The sequence below is a fragment of the Zingiber officinale genome, chromosome 6A (genome assembly GCF_018446385.1).
Source record: "Zingiber officinale cultivar Zhangliang chromosome 6A, Zo_v1.1, whole genome shotgun sequence".
In the NCBI taxonomy this organism is placed as follows: domain Eukaryota; kingdom Viridiplantae; phylum Streptophyta; class Magnoliopsida; order Zingiberales; family Zingiberaceae; genus Zingiber; species Zingiber officinale.
In genome coordinates, this window is record NC_055997.1 from 134,766,104 (window position 1) to 134,785,779 (window position 19,676).

The window sequence follows — 19,676 nt, forward strand, 5'->3', positions numbered from 1 at the left end:
CCTTTATTATTTCCTTAAGAACAAATTTACTTATGGGCACGTGGTTTATTACATAATCCTTTTCTAAAAATCGGTCATTGATGCTGATAATGACCTTATGATTTTTAAGATTATAAACCTACTTTCATTTCTCTAGGATAACCCACAAACAAGTGAATTCCTGTCCAACTTATCATTGTCTCTCTTCTGCATATGTGCTGGACTACCCGAATCCGAATATGCTTCGAAATAGGCTTACGCCTATTCAGCAAATCTATATGAGTAGAGAGTTCTGACTTTGGAAGATACTATGTTCACTTCCGTTTCCAGAGTATATCCTTAAAATGAATTTGGTAATAACTCATCATCAATCTACTTATTTTCATAAGAGTCCTATACCTTTTTTCTACTACACCTTTCTGTTGGGGTGTACTAGGTGCAGTTAGTTGGGATTGAATCCCAACTTCTGATAAGTGACTCCTAAATTCTCCCAAGAGGTACTTGCCACTATGATCTTACCATAGTGACTTTTACTTTAACATTTCTCTGCATCAGCCTTGTACTCTTTGAACTAATCAAAGTACTTAGTCTTGCGGCACATTAAGTAAATGTATTTGTATCTAGAATAGTTGAAATATTCAATACTACCTCTTGTCTGGATAGTCATAGGATCACACAAATCAGAATGAACCTATTCCTATATATCTTTAGCTTCAAACCCCTTAGACTTAAAAGCTTCTTGGTTATTTTTCCTTCCAAGTAAGACTCACAGGTTGGAAAGATTTCCACTACCAATGAACCCACTCAAGTTAATATAACCTAGCCTTAGATGCCAAAGATATTAATGGTTCATTTCCGAAGGTTGCTTTCTCTTAAAATTAGAAGATGTGTTACTAATTTCCATTTGTTGCATCGTTGGAGTTATTGGATTATAAATTGTCAACCATCATACCAGAATAGATAACTTCCCTATTTTTCTTGATAACAACTTTGTTATCAAAATAGACACAATATCTATTCTATAATAGTTTAGAAACTGAAATCAGGTTCTTTCTAAACTTAGTATGTAAAGACAATTTCTAATAATCCAAATTTTATTCCTATTAGAGAATAAACGTCTCCCACTGCAACAGCTGCTACTTTTGCAGTAGTGCCCATGTGGACGGTGTTTTTTATTTTCATTTAGTTGTCGGGTTTCCTGGAACCCTGCAATGAATTGCAGACATGATTAATGGTATCTGTATCTACACTCTAGGTTCTAGTAGATAACACCACTAGACATGTTCCAACTAATGAATTAAATACACCTAAATTGTTCTTAGTTCTAAGAAGACAGTCTACCTAAATGTCCAAGTCCTATTTCCAATCATTACTATTGGGACTACTAAGTCTTTTCTATAATATAACAACTAGGAAATTGACAAACATTTTAAATCCTAAGAATCACAAAAATATTTGGTCAAGATCAATTCCTTAAAATCCCCATGAATTTTATATGCCACGATAGTGTGGATGTATACAAAATCAAAGAGGAGATTTTATCCATTAATTTTATTATCTCGTCAACTTTACTTTATGACAAATAAAATTAATAATTGATCTGTCTTTGATCAAATATTTGGTCAAAACTTTTGAATTTAAAATAACATTAATTCCTCAAACAATATTATTTAAATTCACCAACACCTCAAACACCGTGAATTTTGCATGCCACGATAGTGTGGACGTATACAAAATTAAACATTTGTAAGAGGAGGGGTTTACCCATTAATTATCTTGTCAATAAATCTTTATGATAAATAAAATTACCTCAAACACCGTGAATTTTGTATGCCATGATAGTGTGGACATATACAAAATTAAACATTTGTAAGAGGGGTTTTTAATTATATTATCTTGTCAACCTATTTATTTGACAAATTAATAGTTCGTTTTCTTCGGTCACACAAATAATAGCAGTGACTCCGATGGGGAGGATACTATTAGACGTGCCTAAGTGTATATCATTACTTGACACTAAGTCCATTAATAAGATTATGCCCCTTCCGATGAGGAAGATCACACGCTCTTAATTAACTTCCTATAGTCATCCAAAATGGAAGTTTAATCTAGTGATCCGCAAACAAGCTCATCCGATATGGAGGAAGGCACTCAAAGCCAACGCGCAAGCTTGTTGCATCACTTGTAAACCAGTAATGGAGACCGTGGAATTTATTTAAAATAAATCCCTCTCCCACTTAGTTATTTAAAGTGAGGAATTTTGCCTATGCTAGTCTACCTAACATGCATACTAACAAGCACACACAACACAGCATAAAAAGCAATAAAATAGAAAAACTAATTTTCAACTATTATGGCTTTTATCTATTGCTGTCCTCCGTGTGTCGTCAACCCTAGCTGCTGCCATCTTTGGCCACCGCCACTGGGTCTAGTTGTCGCATCCATCTTGCTCCTTGTTACGCTGCGCCTCTGGTCCTCAAAAGGTTCCACGCCTTGCAAGATTCGATCCGCGACATAAATAGAATTTTACATTTTTTGATCCTATATTCCTCGAAGGAATGTACATGTAAACTAGATCGAACATAAAATAAAATTTACATCCATCGATCCTATATTCCATAAAAGGAATGTACATGTAACTAGATCAAAAGATAAAATCCTAATAAAACTAAATACAGCTCTTGCTGTATTTTATAATAAAATCATGCACACACAATAAAATGCCCTTGACATGTCCAAGGGTCCAATCACACACATAATAACTATAAGCCATAATAGTGGGATCCTGCATCCACAAAGTTAGCACATCCTACTATTAACCTGCCTAAATTATGTATGACATGTGCATAATTAAACTAATACCAAATACACAGAGGCAAAACCCTAGCTCTGATACCAATTGTTGGTTGCTACTCGGAAAACCTAATGGTTCCACTGTACAAAAATTTTGTACAAAGGTCTGAACCTTTTCCTAGCTACCGTGTGTTCTTTTAAATTAAACTTGGATCACCTGCGGAACTTAACACGTTTGATCCAAAGTTTAATCTATTTGTTCTTTTAGGTTTAGACTTGGATCTCCTGCGGAACTTAACACGTTCGATCCAAATCACCTAAGTTATTAATTCCATTAAATATTAATTTCCATAATTGGTTTCCAGTACTGACGTGGCGAGGCACACGACCTTCTTGGATATGGGAACAACCACCACCGACTTGACAAAACCTTTTAAGGAAAGCTAATATTTAATTTCCTAAAATAACTTTAGGTCAACCGAAAAGAACAATCAAATCACAAGGAAAAGAAAAAACAAAGAACACAATATCGAAAACAAATTCGAAACACTAGAATCGTATGCCTCTTGTATTTAGTATTATTTCCAAAAATAACTAGTATGATGCGGAAAGAAAAATTACTAGTTATACCTTTTAGAAAGACCTCTTGATCTTCTACCGTATTCCTCTTCTAACCTCGGACGTTGTGTGGCCAACGATCTTCCGAGATGAAAACCACCTAGGCACCTTCTTCCTTCTTCCTTCAAGTTTCGGCCAAGCACAAGAACTTCCAAAGGATGAAGAATTTTCCACCAACCAAGCTCCAAGGGATGCATGCTTTCTCTCCTTCTTCTCCTTCCTTGAACCGGCCACATCCTCCAAGCTCCAAGAGATGATAGATTTCGGCCACAACAAGAGGAGAGAAGAGAAAGGGAAGGGCCGGCCACACCACCAAGGAAAAGAGGAAGAAAAATAGAATAGAGTTCTTCGCCTTGAAGCCTCCTCTACCCCCTCTTTTATAATTCTTGGTCTTGGCAAATAAGGAAAATTTAATAAAAACTTCCTTAATTCTTTTGCCATTGAAAAGGAAAATTTATTTAATTAAAACAATTTTCTCTTTTCAAATTACAATGGCCGGCCATAACAAATAAAATCTCCAAGCAAATAAAATTTTAAACACCAATTAAAATTTCCTTATTTGCTTCCGGAAATTTATAAAAATTTCTCCAATAATTTTATCCCTTCATGATTGGTTTATAAAAGGGAAATTTAATAAATTAAAATCTTTCTTTTAAACATGTGGATAAAAAGAAAGTTATCTCTATAAATTAAAATCTCTTTTAATCTACAAATAAGGAAAGATATCAAATCTTTTCTTAATCTTTTGTAGAAACTTATAAAAGAGAATATTTAATTTTAAACTCTCTTTTAAACCATGAACATGGTTAAAAAGGAAAGTTTTCTTAAAATTTAAAATCCTCCTTTAATCAACAAATAAGGAAAGATTTCAAATTTTAAACTCTCTTTTAAACATGTAGATGATTTACAAATAAGGAAAGTTTTTACCAAAAATTAAAACCATCCTTTTAAACTACAAATAAGGAAAGATATTAATCTCTTCTCTTAATCTTTTGTAGAAAGCTATAAAAGGAAATTTTTAATTTTTAAACTCTCTTTTAAAATCACGATATCCACATAAGAAATAATTTTAATAAAAATCCTTTTTAATATTCTAGTGGCCGGCCACCTAAGCTTGGGACCCAAGCTTTGGCCGGCCACCTACATGGCTCATCCACTTGGTCTTGGCCGGCCCTACCTTAGGTTCCAAGCTAGCTTGGCCGGCCCCATTGGATGGGTAAGAAGGTGGGTATGCAGTGGGTATAAATCTCTATATACGAGAGGCTACGATAGGGACCGAGAGGAGGAATTGATTTTGGTCTCCCGATAAAATTAAGCATCCCGTGCTCGCCCCGAACACACAACTTAATCTTATCAATAATAATTCATTCCACTAGAGAACTATTATTGAACTACCGCACCAATCCCAAATTACATTTTGGGCTCCTTCTTATCATGTGTGTTAGTCTCCCTGTGTTTAAGATAACAAATGTCCACTAATTAAGTAAGTTACTGACAACTCACTTAATTAATATCTAGCTCCAAGAGTAGTACCACTCAACTTCATCGTCATGTCGGACTAAGTCCACCTGCAGGGTTTAACATGACAATCCTTATGAGCTCCTCTTGGGGACATTCTCAACCTAGATTACTAGGACACAGTTTCCTTCTATAATTAACAACACACACTATAAGTGATATCATTTCTCAACTTATCGGGCTTATTGATTCATCGAACTAAATCTCACCCATTGATAAATTAAAGAAATAAATATCAAATATATGTGCTTGTTATTATATTAGGATTAAGAGCACACACTCCCATAATAACTGAGGTCTTTGTTCCTGATCCTGTCCGAATGCTGAATCAACGGACGCTGGGCACGTGGCGCTCTCCTAGTCGATGACGTGGGTCCTCGTCTGAGTGCAAGAACCTCCGGCGAGCCTGCACAGAAGTCGGGCCGGGAAGGGGTTCCCGGCGGCAACCCTCCGACGCTCAAGTCAGGCGAAGCTCAATAGAGAAAAAGTGACTCCAAAACTCGTAGAATACATACCTCCGGCGAAGAATGAGGGCCTTTATATAGGGCAACGAAGAAGTGAGTGTACACCTACCGAGGTGTACACGTGTCCATGGCCCATACCCCAGTAAGGGCTTGTCAGTGAGCTTCCTTAACCCATACTGCTACAGTCTAAGCCTGTCCTCGATGGGACAGCGGAATCCCCTGTCACAAGATTTGGAGCATGGCCTACACGTGAAACATACCTGCTGTCAGAAAAAGACGTCCCTTGTCCTTTTCCCCTTTGCTCCAGATCTGGCGTCCGGGTGGACAGCTCCCTCAACATCAGGCCGGACATATGCGGTGGTTTACTTGGGGAGATTCTCCATCACGTGCTTTGTGGAGACTATTAGCAGTATGTTACCTTATGGCTTTGGCCGAGCGTGCAGTCCGCTCGGCCCTGCGACCTTTTCCACTGAGCACCGGAACCCTGATTTCGACAGGGCGCCTTTAACCATCAGCCGAATATCGTCCGGTCGGCCAGCCGATCAGACCCATCCCTCTCCGGACGTTCGATTCCACCGGACGGCCGGCCGGCCGTCCGGTCGGACCCGGCCCTCTCCGGATGGACGACTGCCACTTTGACTTCCACGTGGCGTTGACTTCACAGGGCGGGGTCCCCTGTTCTTACCACCGGATCAGTTCCTTTATAAAGTCAGTATAAAAGAAACGACCTCTAATGGTCCTACTCAATACCCACTTAGTGTACTAGTGTAATTATATAGTTAAGATAAACTAATACCTAATTACACTACGGCCTTCCAATGGTTTGTTCCTTTCCATCATGGTCGTGAGCTACTGTTTATAATTTATAAGGTACTGATAACATGATCTTCTGTGTGTGACACCACACACCATGTTATCTACAATATAAATTAATTGAACAACTACATTTATCACAAATGTAGACATTTGACCAATGTGATTCTTATTTCTAAATAAATGTTTTATACCAAAAGCTAGGCTTTTAGTATACATCCTAACAATCTCCCACTTATACTAAAAGACTAAGCTGTCATATCTGCTGCCATACATCTGATTCCCATGCCTTTCAAAAAGCTCTTGCCTTAAGGACCTTAGGTTATCATCTGATGCAATCTAGGCGGCAACAACTTCTCCTCGTTATACAATTTCTCGTATTGGGTAGTACTTGCGCTCTATTGTGTTTACTTGCCTTATAGACTCATGGTTTCTTCGAGTTTGCTACTGCACCATTATTATTACAATAAATTGTAATAATCTATGGACAAACCAGAAATCATATCTAAGTCCATCTTGAGGTTATTGAGTCATTCAGCTTTTATGGCTACCTCAGAGGCTTGCCATATACTCAGCTTCTATGGTAGAGTCCAGAAAAACACCTATGCTTATCACTCTTCCATAGTTATGACTTTACCTAAACACAAAACCCCGAGATTGACTTATTATTGTCCCTATCCGATTGGAAGTCAAAATCCATACAACCCACAGGGACCAAATTAACTGCCTTGTAAGCTAGCATATAATCTCTAGTGCCTCTAAGGTACTTCAATATATGCTTTACTGCAGTCCACTGTCCTTGTCCAGGGTTACTTTGATATCTGCTAACTATGCCCTTGGCAAAACAGATTTCTGATCTCGTGCATAGCATACTTTAGGCTTCCGACAGCCGAAGCATAAAGAACTGCCTTTATTTCCTTTATCTCCTTTGATGTCTACAGAGACATATCTTTAGATAAAATTACTCCATGTTTAAAAAAGTAAGAAACCTTTCTAGGAGTTTTGCATGCTTAAAACGAGCAAGGATTTTTCCGATGTATCAAGCTTGGGATAAGTAAAATATTTTTTTTTTCTTGCGATCCCTTATTACTTTGATCTCAAAAATATATACATCATCCCAAGTCCTTTATATCGAATTATTTGGACAACCATACCCTTACTTTTGATAACATTTTGATATTGTTTCCAACTACAAAAAATGTTATCTACGTATAGTACAAGAAATACCACCACGTTTCCATCACACCTTTTGTATACACAAGACTTATCCGTTTACTCAATAAATCCATATTTCTGGATTACTTTGATAAACTGGATGTTCCAAGACCTTGAAGCTTTGCCTCAGTCCATAGACTGATTAACCACCTTCAAAGGTTTTGGAAAATAAGTTTCATGTCCTTAAAGAGTGACTCCACCTAAAGACATGCACGTAACTTCTGTCATTGCACCAACAATAACTTGGAATCCCTAAATCTTTAGAAAACCCAAAATTTTGAAGTTTTGAGGTTCAAAAATTCAATAATGAAATCAAACCTCAACCTAAACTTCTACTTAGTCTTCCTTAACCAATCCAATCTTGTTTTCATCATGAAAACTCCCCCTAAATGTAAACAAATGTGTTTTGAGGGGTTAGGAATGGTTACCTAAACTCAACATGGTCTAAAATGCTGAAAACAAGTTTTCCCAGCCAAATTCAGCACTTTAATCGATCTTTGGATCGATTGAAGCAGTGTGGATCGATCCAGCGAGTTTCTGCTCGCGAGAAAACCCCTCTCAATCGATCACCCGATTGATCGGGCGATCGATTGAAGGCCTGAAAATCTGAAATTCAATTTCAGTGATTTTCAGAAACTCTCCAAAAATTCTACAAAATTCTAAAAATCGTGAAAATTTGTATAGACATTACTTAGGGCATACACTATCAAGGAAAAATAGTTTTCTATGAAAATACTTCCTATTTTCAAAGATTGACACAAACTTAAAAACTTTTAAAAATTTTAGTATTTTCTTCAAGTTTGTGTCTAACTTTTCAATGATGATTACTATCAAAAGATAGTCTTCACCAAGGTTTTCCAAAGTATATTTAAAATCATTTTCAAAATCAATATCCAACCATGTTCTTTGGGCTCAATGCACATGACTTGTACATTAGCTTTCCCAATGATTGGAAAATACATAACTATGTGTTTTGATGAACCTAAAACTCAACTAGATGCACTAAATCAACATCTTGAGTTTCGTTCATCGTCCTAACATCTCAGTTGTATCTAATGTGCACTAAAACACATACAAGTCACCTTATAAGTGTTTGTGAGATGTAAAGTTTGGTTTTGCCCTAAACTAGGGATCATGTATTTTTATCTAGGCATTTTGGGAATTTGAACATCCACCAAGGATGTTACTTGTTAATAAATGTCATTAGTCCTTAATTGCAAGGAATTAAAAGTGATGCATGATGAGTTATGACATACATCAAAATGAATAATTTTCAAAAGAAAATTTACTATAACTACATGATATATGTATGACATGACATGGTATTTTTGTGTTTTTCATAATAAAGCATGAATGCAAAAATAATGTCATGGCATGTGATGGGCAGACAAAGCATGGTAGTTTAGCTTAAATAAAGTACCTAGATTATCTATCTAAGTGTCCTTAAATCCTTAGCTAAACCTAAAATTAACCTAGATTGCCCCTTATCTACTCATGAAAATGCCAAAATCTAAATTGGCATTTCTTTAACCCATGATTAAATTGTACCAATTAAAATTAAGTATATTCCTCAATGTTTGGCACACTTTACTCTTTCAAAGATTAATAACTTTAAATTAAGGCTTAGAATTGCCTTTAAATCTCTAAGAAAATATCAAAACCCCAACTTGGTATTTCTTATGTTTTTCCAATTGTGCCAATTTAAATTGAATTCCAAATCCTCAAGTTTTGGCACATTAAGTTTTGACACATTTTACTCTTCCAAAGAGTAAACAAGCAATCTATTTCATTTTCAAAGGTTAATAAAAACCTTGAAAATGCTCTTCGAGTGTCAACTTCATCAAGGTTGGATTAACTATCCTTCCAATTAGAGTTGACACTCTCTAACCCATCTAAGAGGTAGAGAAAATGCTCCTAGGAACCCAAAACCTATTGGTGCTGCTTGGATGCTCTAGGTACTCACTAGGGATAACTTCCCTAGATACCTTCCTAATGACCTTGTTAAGCTTCTTAGAAGCCTTGGTCACCTTTTCTAGGTCAACTCTAGGGATTGCTTCCCTTGTAACCTTCTTAGTGACTTTCTTAAACCTCTTAGAAGTCTTAGTCATATTTGTGGTTGCAAAGATACTCCTAGGGATAACTTCCCTTGTATCCTTGACTTGACCGCTAGACCTAAGGTTGGTTCCATAACTATATGGAACTCTATGATAAGAAGGTACATCCTTCTTGGTTTTAGGTTTGTATCTCAAACTCCTATGACCATTGGATGACCCTTGTTGTTTTCCTAGACATAGTTTATGCACATTTTGCCCTTTTCGGATATTTTCCATCCTTTTTAGGGTCTTTTCCATTTTATCAAGCCTTGACCTCGAGACTTGATTTTCTTCCTATAAATCCCTAGATTTTGGTCTTTCATTAAATCCTTGAGCATTTTTATTTCCAGGCTTACAACTACGATCCTTAGTTTTCTTGCCTAGATTTTTATCTACCTTCCTAATCCTAGGTGTAGTAGTTTTAGCATGAAGAACTACATGTTTTTCTTTAACGCTATCATGCTTTCTATTTTTATGGTAAATAGCATTTAAATGAAATAAATTGGAGCTGGCATGCTTTTTACCATTATTTAAAGGGGTAGATTCAATAAATGATACCTTGAGTTTTACCTTGGAAGCTCCCCCTTGACTTGTGCTTCCTCCCTTGACTTTGACCACTTTTTTCCCCTTAGGACATTGACTTCGGTAATACCCTTTTTGATTGCACGAAAAGCACACAATGTGCTCCTTGCTCTTCTTTGTTGTGGGAGTGGTCTCCTTGGGCTTCTCCTTGCACTTAGGTGCCACTTGACACTTCTTCTTGGCCAATTTAGGGTACTTACTCTTGTAGTGCCCATATTCCCTACACTCAAAACATATAATATAATTTTTATTTTTAATTGAAATAATTATACCTTCATGTGTAGGGATGACACTTGATCCTCCATTTGATGTCTCTTGATTTTTGGAGGATGCATCATCTTCTTCTCCACTTGACCCGGATGTAGAAGCTTCTCCTTCTTCTTGATCCGGTATCAATGAAGGTCTCTCCCCCTCAATCCTAGAGGTGGAGGCTTCTTCATCTTCATCTTGTACATGGAACAAGGAATATGCTCCTTCCTTGCTCTTTTGGTTGCATTTCCTTGAAGATGAGGCTTCTTGAACTTCCTATTCGGAAGTTGAGCATCTCTCAACTTCGGAGTCCTCTTGCTCTTGTTCTTGATCCACTGAGTCACCCTCTTTGGATCTTTCTTGATTTTGTACAGTGGAGGGGATCTCATGAATCTTCGCCAATTTGCTCCAAAGCTCTTTGGCGTCTTTATACTCTCTAATTTGAGCCAAAATATTGCTTGACAATAAATTGACCAATAGCTTGGTCACTTTGTCATTTGTCTCGCTCCTTTGAATTTGCTCTTGGCTCCATTTGCTCCTCTTGAGAGTCTTGCCTTTTGAATTTCTTGGAGCTTCGAAGCCTTCCATTAGAGCAAACCATTGTTCTATCTCCATCATAAGAAAATTTTCGATTCTTAATTTTCAAGAATCGAAGCTCGTCATTTTGAATGGTGGAGGCACTCTCGTGTTGAATCCGAGTCCATATCGGAATTCCATTTGAAGTTGAGCTTTTGATGAATTCTTTGACTTTTGAATTTGCTTCAACTTCTTCACACTCTAGCTTTGTTGCCCCTTCCGGCGATGATTCCGGTGAAGAGCGACCTCGCTCTGATATCACTTGTTAGGGTAGAAATGTGCTAGGGGGTGAATAGCTCGTCGTGCTCATTGTCGCTTGTTTCTTAGTGATGATATGCAGCAGAAAATACAAGAAACACAAATACAACGCTAACACAAAGGATTTACTTGGTATCCACCTCAAGAAGAGGTGACTAATCCAAGGATCCACACACACGAGCACTCTCCACTATGAAAACACTCCTTCTCGGTCGCAGCTGGAGATGGAGAAACCTCGTACAAACTCACACAACAACAAGAAGAAAAGAAGAAGCAAAATACAAGTAAACCTTACAAGATTTTACACAGTAAACCCTAGCTAGCTTCCCCTTCTTGTTTGGAACGTTTCTTGACCTTGGAAGTGCAAAAACACCTTGCTCCAAGAAACTTCAAGATCTGGCGGTGAGCTCTGTGGAGAAATCTCCGTGTATCTGAGATGAATCGGGCGAAAGTCTGTTGAAGAAAACACTCGCAACGGCTTTATCCAACGCCAACGGTCGGATCCCAATCGATTGGATTGCTCCCAATCGATTGGGGAGGCTTTGGATCGATCAGTTGATCGATCCAGAGCGCTTCTGTGCTCTCTGGAAATCGCCTGAATCGATTACCCGATCGATTCAGGGTTCTCACACGATTTTCTGCCTCTCAATTGATCACTCAATCGATTGGAGACTCCCAATCGATCGGGTGATCGATTGGGAGGCGTTCTGTGCGACGTTGATTCCTTCCCAATCGATTGGGAGGAAGTAATTGTCGTGGGACTCACCCAATCGATCAACCGATTGATTTGACATGAGTCAATCGATCGATTAGACTCACTTGTGACTTTCCAAATCACGTCCAAAGTCCCTAAAACCAACATCCGGTCAACCATGACCTGTTGGGACATCATGTCTAGCATCCAGTCACCCTCGACTTACTAGGACTTCCTCACCAAATGTCCAGTCAATCCCTTTGACCCACTTGAACTTTTCTCCTCGTGCCAAGTATCCGGTCAATCCTTTGACCTACTTGGACTTCTCAATACCAGGTGTTCGGTCAACCTTGATCCACCTGGATTTCCACGTGCCTGGCTTCACTCACGAGATCTTCCCTTCTGCCTAGCTTCACTCACTAGGACTTCCCATTTGCCTGGCTTCACTCACCAAGCTTCACTCACTAGGGTTTTCCATTTGTCTGGCTTCACTCATCAGGACTTTCACCTACCTTCACTCACTAGGGTTTCCCATCTGCCTGGCTTCACTCACCAGGACTTTCACCTAGATTCACTCACTAGATTTTCATACTGTCTAGCTTCACTCACCAGGATTTTCCAACTGCCTGACTTCACTTACCAGGACTTCTCCTCTGCCTAGCTTCACTCACTAGGTCTTTCACCTGGCTTCACTCACCAGGATTTTCCAACTGCTTGGCTTCACTCACCAGGACTTCTCAGTCAAGTATCCAGTCAGTCTTGACCTACTTGACTCTTCTTCACATCTAACTAGTCGACCTTGACCAGAGGAGAATTGTACCAACAATCTCCCCAAATGAACGATTGCACCTGCAATCTCCATGTATTATCAGTCTCCATGTATTGTCAAATATTGAAACCCAAACATCAAGACTCAAGCTTGATTCTTCTCAAACTTAGTCAACCAGGTCAACCTTGACCTAGGAAATATTGCACCAACAATTACCACACGGTACATGATCCAACAGTGTTAGCCACCAATTCATTGAATGCATGAAGCATAGATGCATGAAGCTTTCTATGCTTGCTCAATGTCATTTGATCCTTTGTACCTCCCAAGTTCATCTCATTCTAGGTCTTCAAGCTATCAAACACAATCTCTAAAATTATATCTACAACCACTCAGTACTCCATACCCTAAAAAAAAGGTAGATTTGCTACCTTAGCAGCTCCCCTAGTGCCGGCCCCACGGATATGGAGGGAGGTTCATGCAGGTACACAGGCCATAGGCGCATGGTGGGGTAAACCCCAGGTCGTCAGTTCCTGAGAATCGACCCCTGGCCATTACGGCAGAGATATTATGCGTCCATCGTCTACGCTACGCCCTGGGGGATGTACTCCATACCCTAAAACAATGATGGAGCGTGGGCGGGTGGTGACAACCCCCCCCCCCCCTATTTTTTTTAGAAGATTGATTTAGTAACTAGTTGATGCAAGCCTTTCTCAAAGTATCAGGCTTTCAAATAATTACACACTTAAAGAAAATAATAATTGAATTAAGAGGAGTATGAGATAAACAATTTATTTGGTTGTCAATCAGATGATTGTTACTCCAAGAAAAATAAACTCACTATGAAGATTTCCTTCTCGAACAAAACGCCGGAGGCGGAGAAGCTTCGTACACTGAAATAAAACATGGAAGTGAAAAACAGAAAGATATTCAAAATATAAAGTGTGTTGTTCGAAATGAAGAAGATTATAGCTCTATTTATAGTCCACTGGTTAGAAGTGGCATGGTCCGAGTGCCCCCAGCGTGGTACATCTTATCTTCTCGCAAATGGGGCTATACAACGGGCATAAGATAAAATTTTATCCCGTTCTGGACGCTCAAACCCACTTCGGGTGCTCGGATAGTTGCTGACGTTGATCCGCAATGTCGAAGAGTAGAGGCACCCTGGTGACACCACAATGGTCTGAGTGCCCAAACAAGAGTCAACTCAAAGTTGACTTTTTGTTCAGGCTTTCGCTCCAGCTCCGCTCGCTTGAATGATTTTGGTCATCCGAAATTGAACTCACCTAAATCCTATATATTTTTATTTTTCTCCAGCCCCTTGAACCAACCAAGTATAATCCAACCTAGCAAATCTGTGCTAAAAAAAATACCATAACATTTCGAAAGCAATGTCAATGTTACCTAGCGAAGAGTTTTTAACCCAAAAACGCATCAATGATGAAAGTAAACAACCACACATTTACCTCGTAAACCACACGAAGCATCAAAATAGTAACAAAATGATAACTTTTGGAAGATATGATGATGTTCGTTCATATGGATTAATGGATGCCAATAAGTTTCACAAGAAAGAAGCCTAAACAAATGATCTATCACCTTGTATTCTGTCCGATGTTCTCAAACAAGTACATGAGAATCACGCCAAACTATACAGCTTGTGTCTCCACCTGGGCGTGGTTGTTGAGTTGGGCACCAGTCTCAGAGACTGCTGAACTGCTGCGATCACTCATCTCCTGCACAGGCGGTGGGTTGACGACCGTCATTGGCGTGACAAGATTATCAGATAATCGACCTTTCATTTCACGATGCTCCTGACAGATGGCGCACCAATGCATGCAGCAATGGACCATGCATGGGTCACAAGGAGAATTCTGCCACCAAAATAGGATTAGAGATGAATAGGTCACTGTAACCAGTACACAAAATGCATATGTTCTATATACATATTAACAATAGAATGTCTAATCATTTATGACATTGATACCTCATTGAAGAAAGAACCATATGGAGTTCTCTCATACATGACTATTGAATAAAAACCATATTCGAGCATCCTAACAACGATTTGTGTTCAGATCATAAATGTCAAATCAATTAAAGATGGGAGGACAAAGAAATGACAACAATTAGTGGGTTTGAATAGGCAAAATTAAATCTGCATAGAAAACATCTCTTATTGAGAGCTAGGTCAGCACACACACTATAAAAGGAAAGCACGTACATATCTCCAGCCAGGTTCCAAAAGTTTAAGAAACGTGTATATCTGGAACAAAAACATCTTAACATCAACCCTTTTGAGTTTCTTCACCGTAAGGATTAGTTCATATATAGGCCAATACACACCAATGTAAGGATTAGTTTCTTCACTGTACAGAAACTATTCCTTTAAGGCGATATCAAATTCTGCTCAACTAATGTTTTCAGTAGCTGAAGCATGCTAAAGAACATCATTTGAAGATTTCAGTTTGTGGAATCTTACAAGTAAAACATGAAGCCCACAATTCCATCTCACTATCGCCAACACATGTTTCTCATGATATTCCCATATCAGTACATGATATCCTTTCCTATACAAATATTCATGTCACTGACAGACATCCTAAAATCAAACTACAACAAATCAAATTAAAGATATAGTAAATAGGTCCATATTATGGCATGGCATCTTGAAAAACCTTAGGGATAGTCCAGTGTACGAAGCTTCTGCTAATGCGGGGCCCAGGAAAACATCTATTGTATATAGCCTTACCCGGCTTTGCAAGAGACTGTTTTCGAAAAACCCTGTTGAGGAAAAACTGATTTTCTTATGTTTACGAAATAACAAAGAAATAAAAAGTGAGGTCCCTTTTCAATCAGAACCAAGCCCACACAATATTCAACTATTAAAAAATTACCTCATTAAACAAGAAAACAAACTTATGAGCATTGAAAATAAATATATGAACTTCGTGCAGAGAAAAGAAACTGAAGAACAAATTAAAATGAAAACGCAAGGGAAAAAGGATGAAGGGTTTAACAAAAACAAATGGTTTAAGCCATACAAATACGACAATCAAATATGAGATGCTGTACTCTAGTGTGTGAAAGAGAGAGAGAATACCTTCAGATGATATCTTCTGTTTAAGCCATAAAAATAAGACAATCAGATCTGAGATGATGTACTCTAGTGCGTGTGAAAGAGAGAGAGAATACCTTCAGATGATATTTCTTCTGCAATGATTGCCTAAATATACCAGTGTAGATGCCACACATCCACCAAGTAAAGACTAGCCCTTCTCCAATCAAAAATGATGTGCTAGGGTCAATTCCATGGAAAACCGCTGTAGCAACAGCAAGTGCAAGACCACCTTCAACGCAGAGAGCATGGCACATACAAGGACTTGTCCATGGAGTATCTTCTCTAAGCCTCTCCACGTTGCGACCAAACAAAACACAAGGACAGAACAACCCTGTCCAACCTATCATCCAGAGAGATCCCATAAAAACAAATAATATGAAATTATAACTAAGAATTATAAAATCAAGAGATAAGGCAAGCATGAACAATTAAATTTAGCAAATAGATGGCAAGAGAAATTATAAAGTCCCAAGAGAAATTATATGAAAAATTCTAGAAAAAAGAGATGTTAACGTAACATACATTGAACTAATTAAAGATATGTACGAGGATGTAATGACTAGAGTAAAGACTTCAAACGGAGTAACTGAAGCATTTCCAATAAAGATAGGGTTACATCAAAGATTAGATCTAAATTCTTATCTTTTTATACTAATTATGGACGAAGACAAACTCACTGCACACATTCAAGACACAGTACCATGGGTGTATGTTGTTTGCAGATGATATTATTTGGTAGATGAAACACATGAAGGAGTAAATGCTAAACTAGAATTATGGCAAGAAATACTAGAAGGTAAAGGTTTTAGACTTAGTAGAATAAAGACAAAAGATATTAAATTTAAGTTTAGCAATATTCGACATAATAAGACAATTATTAAGATAGAAAATGACGAGTTGCCCGGAACCATGAGCTTTAGATATTTAGGATTATTTTTGCAAAATGGAGGGATTGAGAGAGATATCTTACATAGAATACAAGCAGGATAAGCAGGATAGTTGAAATTGAGAAAAACGTCAGGTGTTTTATGTGCTTGTAAAGTACCTCTAAAACTTAAAGAAAAATTTTACAAAATCGCAGTTAGACCTGCTATGTTATATGGAGCTGAATGTTGAGCTATGACTCGAGCACATGAGCTGAAGATAAGAGTTGCAAAGATGAGGATGTTAAGGTAGATGTGTGGATATACGAGAATGGATAGAATAAGAAATGAGAGAATTAGAAAGAAAGTCGGAGTTGCATAGGGAAAACTCCGAGAGACATTTAAGATGGTACGAGCATGTTCTTAGACGACCAATAAACGCTCCAATTAGGTGATGTGAAACTATGACAAACACGCATATCAAACGAGGTAGAGGAAGACAAAAAAAGACTTGGTTATCAGCAATAAAACAAGATAAAATTTATTTAAATATAGATGATGATACAGTAGGAGATAGAGCTCAATGGCATAAAAAGATCCATATAGTCAACCCCACCTAGTGGGATAAAGCTTGGTTGTTGTTGTACAGGGGCAATTACCAGAATAAAAAAGAGGCCAGAAGGTCAAAAATACTAGCCATTAAAGAGCATTTAACCTCTTTGGAAAAAAAAAGGAAGCCCGATGCACGAAGCTCCTGCTATGCGGGGTCCCGAGGAAGGACCCATTATACGCAGCTTTACCCTGCTTTTTGCAAGAGGTTGTTTCCAGGATTCGAACCCGTGACCTTTTAGTCACAAAGCAACAACTTTACCGTTGCGCCAAGGCTCCCCTTCATTTAACCTCTTTGGAAAGAATTAAAAAATCATTCATCAAGTCATAACAGATAGAATAGACATTAGTATTTTACAATGCTGGTGGAGATGGAGAGGTTTACATTTTTCTTCCAAAGGATTCAAATGATATGACGAGAGATACTTAATGCCTTTATTGCCAAGAAGATATCATCAGACATGGAGTATAAATCCAAATATAATATTTGTGTGTACTAGGATCACCTAAAGGACATCAAATCATGAGTTGAAAAAATAAATAAATAAATAAATAAATAAAATCATGAATTGTAATGGCATAATCAATTTGAGTCATTTGACAACTGTCTCATTGGTTCACGGGTTAACCTACCCACACAAGACAATACAGAGTGGATAATGCCCATGCTGCTAGGTGCATGAAAATATACCACCTTCTAATGTCTACCTGGAACAAGCCATTGAGTTTTGGCTCCGAAATTCCTTTTTGTGTTAAATGTAAATAATAAATAATTTGATATAGACGATAGTAAAATCTTATGAATCAAAGGCGAACTAGATAATAACATGAAGAAGAAAAATAGGCGATCAGAAAAAAAATAACCAAATGATTCAAAATTGTTCATGTAGCACATTTAGTCAAAACTACTACAACAATTTTAGCCAAAATTACTGCATTGTTTAGATTTAAAATTTCACAAATTTGCCCAAAACTGTTATTTGGTAGTTTTGACAAAAATTATTATATTTTTATTTAAATTTTACTTTTTTAGGAAAACAAAATAATTTCCTTCTAAGCTTACAAATTTGCAATATGTTTAAAATCTTCATAAAGCAGCAAAAAAACGATCTTGAAGATAGTAAATATGGATCTTTGATACACTAACTCTACCAAACAAGGTTAGGCAAGGCCGTATGCAGAGGCAATTGCAGTGTGTTGTCATAGTTGACTGTAAAGCAGAAAATTAATACAGCCAGATATGACCGAGAAATGCCAGGACCAAAAAAATCAATCATGATACCGGGGCCTTTATCTAACTATTAAAACATCGTAAAAACGGGTTAACTCCAATCTTGTCTGAATAGCAGGTTCAACTAATTGATGAAGTAAATGAACAGAGACAGATCTTACAGCTTTCTGGATCATCGGCACAGCCAAAAATGCCAGTAGTCCAAGCTTCATCAGCAGGTGGCTCATAGCTCTCCGGTAGGGGTTGCCCACATTCGTTACATCGGTGAACCTCCAACTGATAAAACAAACTCCGGCATCAATCGATAAGCAACGGATGCTTTTTGACAGATCCATTGCAATTACTGAATAAGGAAAAGATTAAAGATGTTAAAAATGGCTTGGTATATTGCGACCTGAGGAACCTGAACGGGCTGGTTGAGCTCTCCAGGGCGGATCTCCTCCAACGGCGTATCCTGATCCTTGGTGAGCTTCACGTACCTCGAAGGCACCAGTTCATCCGACATCATCGCGAATCCACCACTTCACCAGCAGCCGAAAAGAATGGAGAGGTAAGATCTGAGTCTCTACGAGTCAACCGCTCAGCAGCGAGCGAGCAGGTGTGGAACGAGGAAACCCTAGCGGATGAAGAAGGGATTATATGTCTCCGAGGCAAGTGGACAAATGACGGGGAAATGGATGGGAGCGACGTGCGTTGAAAGATTGAAATAGAAGGGAAGCGGCCGCATCGCTGGCGGTGGTAATTGGGAGATTTAATTGATCCTTCGAGGGAACGTTTTCGTTCTTCTTAGAAGAAGACGTTGACTTTGACAGCGTCTACCAGAATCCCAGCGACTTTTCGCCCAAGACGATTTATCCAACGCTTGCCAAAATTTACTACTCAAATTTTCTTATATAAAAATATAAACGATATGAGTATAATAAAATTTATGAAAAAATAATTAAAAAAACTTAAGGAAAGAGATGAATCAAAAATCAATTTATATTCTTACAGATACATTGACAATGTAAATTAAATATCTTTTTAATCAACTAATTAAAAAATTATATCGAGAATTAAAAAAAATAATGGTGTTAGCATATCATATATTAGACTGATTAAGCATATGTAAGAAAATATAATGACTAGAGTGATGAATTTAAGTAAATTAATTAAAATATTTTCAATAAAAATAGGGTTACATTAAAAATCAACTCTAAGTCCTTATATTTTTATATTAATAATGGATAAA

General features: G+C 37.8%; 1 protein-coding gene across 1 annotated transcript; it reads right to left on the bottom strand.

Moving 5' to 3' along the window:
* Positions 1 to 14,113: 14,113 nt before the first annotated feature.
* On the bottom strand, positions 14,114 to 19,269 carry LOC121998242 (cell number regulator 6-like). Its single transcript, XM_042553056.1, has 4 exons — positions 18,840 to 19,269; positions 18,607 to 18,721; positions 15,817 to 16,082; positions 14,114 to 14,495 (listed from the first exon to the last, which is right to left on the bottom strand). Exons 1-4 carry the CDS (start codon positions 18,951 to 18,953, stop codon positions 14,271 to 14,273), a joined length of 720 nt encoding a protein of 239 aa, XP_042408990.1. The 5' UTR covers positions 18,954 to 19,269; the 3' UTR covers positions 14,114 to 14,270.
* Positions 19,270 to 19,676: the final 407 nt, after the last annotated feature.